General features: G+C 39.7%; 1 protein-coding gene across 2 annotated transcripts; it reads right to left on the bottom strand.

The window, feature by feature from the left end:
- On the bottom strand, positions 1 to 6,248 carry ticam1 (TIR domain containing adaptor molecule 1). Of its 2 annotated transcripts, XM_066696248.1 has the most exons (3): positions 6,024 to 6,248; positions 5,160 to 5,370; positions 1 to 4,581 (listed from the first exon to the last, which is right to left on the bottom strand). In XM_066696248.1, the coding sequence occupies exon 3, from the start codon at positions 4,455 to 4,457 to the stop codon at positions 2,310 to 2,312; it is 2,148 nt and encodes a 715-aa protein (XP_066552345.1). In that variant the 5' UTR covers positions 4,458 to 4,581; positions 5,160 to 5,370; positions 6,024 to 6,248; the 3' UTR covers positions 1 to 2,309. The 2 variants fall into 2 exon arrangements, with proteins under 2 accessions (XP_066552345.1, XP_066552344.1); XM_066696247.1 differs by lacking the exon at positions 5,160 to 5,370.

Raw genomic sequence — 6,248 nt, 5'->3', positions numbered from 1 at the left:
TTTTATTCTGGAAACCGAGTAGTGGCCCAAATACAGACAGGGGGTAAATACCTAATCAAACCAGAATCACCTGCAGTATTATGCCACACCGATCTTACACATAATAATACAAATCACAGGCACTGGTTTGTTCATGTTAAAAAAAAAAAAAAAAATGAAAACTGGCCATAGGCAATGGTTTAGACATGGGTGTTAACTGGAGAATCCAGTAATACAAAACACAGCCTTACCGGAGTGTAGTGAGTCACACATGGAGAGGCACCACTAAGAACGCTACACATTGTGAGGCCCTCAATATCAATTTAATTCAATCTGCCTTGAAATGAAACAGGCCATTTGCTGAACAGTGCCATAGGAACAATTCAAAGATAAATAGTATTTTATGCATTATTCATTTGCTCACCATTGGTAATAATAATGTGGTTTTAGTTTCCTGCCATCAAAACACTTGAACACATTACCAGAGCATAATCCTGACATTTACACACCCACATCAACATGGGTCAGAATATTTACTAAATAAGGTCTTAATACCAGTTGCAGAGTTGGGTTATTATTATTTAAATTAATTCACCTGCAAATTAAAGGTTTTATTAAACACATGGTTATGGGCTACAAGGGATTAAATTAATGAAGTTTATGTAACAACTAAAGCAGAATGTATTGTTTTGACAGTTTTGACAGGCTCTGAACTCATAACTGAAGGTTGTGGGTTCAAATCCTGGGTGGGGCAGTGCTGTTGTACCCTTGAGCAATGTACTTCACTTAGATTGCTCCAGTAAAATGCCCAGCTGTATAAATGGGTACAAATGTAAGTCGCCCTGGATAAGAGTGTCTGCTAAATGACAAATAATGTAATGTAATGTTAAAAAAGTGCATTGATACACCAATCCATGCCTTCATCAGAATTGACTCATTACACAGTGCAGCCATTTGCCCAAAGCACGGTTCCCCACCCCTGATCCTACAGACCCTAATACAGCCTTACCTGATTACCCATTAGCCCTCAAGGTCCAGAGTTCTCTTCAGACTCTTATTCAGTCTTAAGGGACTTATTTTCCTGATCAATGACCAACACATCTGATAGGAGGGCAACCTAGAGGGGGTGTCACTTGAAATTGTATTGAGAACTCAAAGGCTAAAAGCCTCCAAGATATTTGCTGAACTGGTTGAATGGATTCAAAGTCATTATGGATTAGGTATGAGGTTAAAGTTTTATAGACTTACAAATGGTTTGCAATAGCAACATAAATCCATTTGACTTGTCCAATCCTTCCAAGCACATTCAGGTGCATGTATTTGAGTGGGTTAATATAATAACAATTTAAAAAAGAATAATTCAATAAAAACAACTCAAGTGCCAGGATTAAAACTGGAGCCTTTGGGAGATTTACAATTGTGGATGGAGGATGGGAACTAAAATTAGATCAGGTATAAGTCCACAAATCAAAGTGGCAAAATTATATTTAACCTTAACATTTCTGAATCCTTTATTTTATCCACAATAATAAAAAAGAACAATTCAGGAGAAATGAATAGAATTAACTTTAAAGAAAAATAGGCACAATTTCTGGGAATGTATGAGAAGACTTGGGAGTTTTCAACAAACTTTCAGGTTCTACGGTAACATTAAACAGCACGTCTAATTAACATGACATCAGGAGAAGAATGATGAAGGTTAGTCTAAAGAGACATGAGATCATTCAAATGTCACCAGCTCCTGACTTTAAACATTTAAATAATTGATTGACTGCCTAATAAGTAAAATAATTCACAATTAATAGTCCTTAATGTGAACAGTTCCCAAAAGTTAGTCTGTCTTACAAAAAATATTGGCAGTGAATACAAAATGGATGTCAAAGTAGCCCACAGATCATTTTATTGCATTTTTTGGTGTTCACTCTGCAGTCAAATTTAATCATTGCCTTTTTTACATATAATGTGCACATAGGCACTACCTCAGCTGCACCACATTTGTTTTCATTCCAATGTAAGTCATTGTTTGGTAAAAAAACACTTTTTCCAAACACTAGAGAAACCCCTGTTCTTTTTGTTCTGATCAGATGAAAGTTTGCACCTTTTCCCAGATGAGGCAGGATTTCCCCATTTTCAAATAATAAATTACTAGCATTTTTCCCTCCACAAAGGGATGACAAATATACTACAAGACTTCTTGTAAAATCCTCTATATGTCTTTGTAATGGAAATTCCACCTTTGTGATTGTCATTTAATTGTATTCAGACAGGTCTTTCCTGTAAAACCGATAATCCATTACTGACATTGGAATCTGTGCTGGTTTATTTGTCTATTAATTTGTGTCCTCACTATCTTCTGCCTCTTCTTCAGGTCCTTCAACTACCCTTTCCACCCTCATTGTGGACTCATTCCCAATCATTATGTGGCTGGCATTGTGGATCTGGATTATATTGGGGGGTTGGCATGGCACTCGGGGGGTCCCAGGAATAAAGCCCATGCTCTGGCACCCATCTGGATTATGCATTTGCTGTGGCATCGGATAGTGTGGGTATTGGTAGTAGGGAGGAGGCATATTGTACAGGTTTGCATAAGGCTGGCCCATTGGATACGTTTGATCAGGTGGAGGGAATGGAAATGGATACTGCATTGGGAATACCTGCTGTGGGTTTGGAAAAGCTTGTGGAGGCCTCAGTCCTTGAAGGAACGACGTCTGCAGTAACTGATATTGAAGATTTAATTGCTGCTGTTGAAGTTCAGTCAATCCCACAGTGGCCTGAACCAAGTGCTCATTTTGAGTGTTTTTTTCCCTCAACTGCACTTGCATTTCTTCACGTTTTTTTATTGTCTGCTCTATGCTCCAGAGTTCTCTCTGCTTTTTAATTTTGTCTGGACTGAAGGTCTTTCTCACCATACTCTGAAAATTCTTAGCATTCTCGTTCAGAGGAATCAAATGTTTAAGGCACATGGGTCTCTTTTCACTAGGCAGGCAGTTTTCTTTGGGCAGGAAAGGGATGACAGTGTTGTATTTGTGATGTTTCTCTATGGAGTTCATCAGAACAGAATTGGTTTTATGCTCCAGCAAGCGGGTTTTAAAGTTCTGTGTGAGCAAAAGGATGGTGTAGGCGGAGTTATCGATGGCATCCTGAATGCATGTTAGAATGTGTTTCCCAGGCATGGCAAAATCATCACTGAAGGTAGCGCCTTCCCCAGTTCCCAAATTCTCCAAAGTGCTGCACAGTGCGTTAGCAACGTCTGTATCCTCTGCATCGTGCAAAATTACAAAGCAGTAAAACATTGCACCTACCTCTTCTTCCTTAGCATCTGACCTTGGGGGTGAAACATCAGCAGTGACATCTTGGGAGGGCTTAGTTTCAGGGTGGAGACCTCCAACTAGAGAGTGCTGTGCTGTGCTGTTGCTCTTGGAAGTCACAATCTGATGGCTTCCTGAACCTTCAGTGCACTGCAAAGGCTGGCCTTGGCTTTCAGGGACAGAGACAGATGGCATAGTATCTTCTGGGTTACAGCTAACTGCAAGCTGATCTCCTAATGTCTTGTTAATAGACGGCCCTGATTCTTCTTCCGCTGTGCGCAATGAAGCAGAACAATCCCCCTCCCCCTCAGCACATACCGGACCTGAAGGAATGGTGTCCTCTTGTTGAGTGATGTCACTGCTGATGGAAATGCCACGCATGGACTGCAACATCTTCTCTTGGCATCCATTAGAAGGAATGTTTGTCTGGTCCTTTGTCTTTCCCTTTATTGTACTTAGATGTAGGGCTGTAGGCGATGCACTGACCTCCAGATGACTGGGATAATCATAATGTGATAGCTGACTATCTCTGCAGGTTCTCAGAGAAGATGGAGAGCTCTGCTCTGCTCTGGATGGGTTTTTGTTCTTCCTTATTGGAATGGCTGGCGTACCTGGCCCTCTGTTCCACGGCAAACAGAAACCAACACCGGATTTTAGAGATGTCCCACTGTCTTGTGGACTTCCAGTATCCACGTGAGGGCCACATTCATCCCTTGCCTCCTTTCTCAACAGCTCCAGGTCCACTTTTGATTTTCCCTTTGCATTTTCACATGCCTTAATAGCCATTTCATAGGCTTTGTCTCTCTGCGAGTTGTTACATAACTTCTCATCTGCCAAAACTTTAAAGATCCTAGCTAGGTCTGTGAGGATTTCAGCTTGAGTGGAGGAAATTGAAGTTATGGGATAGTCACTGGCTGTTAACATTTTGACAAGGCAATCAGCAGTGTTGTTGTTACTCAGTTCCTTGAGCTTAGCCAAGGCTTCTGCCCGTTTACTCAGGGTGATCAGAACCATAGCATGAACAAGTTTTTCCATCTCACTATTGCCCAACTTAAAGGTGAGGCTGAGCAGTCTCTCAGCTGAAGTATTCGAAAGCACCATGAACACACCCTCCAGGGCTGGGCCATACTTTTGCTGGTCTGCTATTCTGTTAGATTTCCCAGGCAACATGCTGAAAGTGCTGGTAGTTCCAACAACATGCTAGTGGCTGAGGCTGTCACATTGCTACCAAAAAAGGTCAGATCATCTTCCATGCACCTGCTTCTCCAGATTTTTGTTTTGAAAAACCCTGGACCTGTAACAAAAAGCAACACCAACAAAGATGTTAGGAGATCGATTTCCACAAATGGAAAGCATAACAGTATTTTTTTAATTAAAGGCTTTAACCAGAAAGGTGTACCCCACATAATCGTTGACTATGAGTGTAAAGGAAACAGTGGTCAGACACTATTTATTTAGGCTATTTATTTATTTATTTATTTATTTATTATGTAGCAAGAACTCAAAAGCAATACATTTACGTAACATTTTTCATAGTGGTTAATGCAAATATTAACAGATGTCTTACAGGAATCAGTCATTGGCAACAACTCCCACTCAAAGAATGTTGTTAAATGTCTTCAACTTCTGATGGGAATCTGAATTTTATACTGTGCCACATATAAAATGAGTGGTGCCCAGTCCCAGTCAAGGAGACCCACAGTAAGTCATCAGTTCTTCGATTAAGAAACTGTGACAACAGATAAAATTCAATTAAAATCTCATATAGCCCCTGGTGACCAGAGTTGGTTTTACCTGTATATTAGAATTATTATTATGGAGTCATTTAGTAGATGCCTTTATCCAAGGAAAATAATTTTTACAAATACTTACCTATTTTTTTCAAAATGTATCCACACCTTACAGTGAAATAACCATGATAGCAATGTAGTCGTCAGACAATGTGTCAAGTGAGTTTGTCTGTCTGACATATCAATCTGTCAGGATGTATTGACAATACTTCATTTTTCTCCATCATTTGAGGGATTAAATATAACTAGACTGCTGGATGTCATTGGCCATCACTGGCCACGCTTTCAGAATCCTGATGAACAAACACATAATCACGAACTGTGCTTTATCTGTTGAAGTATATGAATAAACTGACGCCCAAATCCAGTCTCCATCAGGACTGAAGATCGTAAGGAAGTAGAGTAAAACCCTATTGCATACGTCATCTTTCCACAGAGGCGTGTCTGTCTAACTAACTCAATAAAGGTTAGAGTGCAGGAACAGCTGTTAGAAATAGTGGTGACACGTACCTTTGTTTTATATATCGAGATTGTTTAAAGATTTGTTTAGCTTTTGACACACAGACCCTTCCTGTTGTCCCTACTTTCCTTAGATCCGTCATTAGCCCATGCATGTTCGCTTTCAATTTCTCAAAAGAACAAAGAATAACGAATACGTGGCTAGGGTTTAAAAAAGTACAACATCAATTCCATGACTTATCCAAACATAGAGTCCAACAACAGAAAGTGTGGAGGTATTGTGACTTCTCAACCCTACAGAACAAATCAGAAGTTTCACATGCCTCGTCTCCAGGCCACTGGCATGTATCGGTTCACATCTAACAAAAAATACAATGTTACAAAAATATTATTTAAGTCCGCAATCACAGTAACTACCTCATCTCTAATAATATCTAATATTATGATTCGTAGTGATTTTCAATATGATTAAAATTGAAATACTTACCTGTTGTTTATGACCAGTCAAGATTACATTTCCATGTCCTCGTGCACTTCATTGTAGCACTTTACTAAACTCAAAAAACACATTTTAAGGGTTCAAAGCAACGTCATATTTGTGAAAACAATTTCGTGTCTAACACCAACAGCACGGTAAGGTAAGTGACTTGATGAATAAGGAAGAAGGGACGTTAAAAACCGGAGTAGCCCGGCACCTTAACCCGGAACTCCA

Source organism: Amia ocellicauda, chromosome 22, assembly GCF_036373705.1.
Source record: "Amia ocellicauda isolate fAmiCal2 chromosome 22, fAmiCal2.hap1, whole genome shotgun sequence".
In the NCBI taxonomy this organism is placed as follows: domain Eukaryota; kingdom Metazoa; phylum Chordata; class Actinopteri; order Amiiformes; family Amiidae; genus Amia; species Amia ocellicauda.
This window is presented reverse-complemented; position numbering and strand designations above follow the sequence as displayed.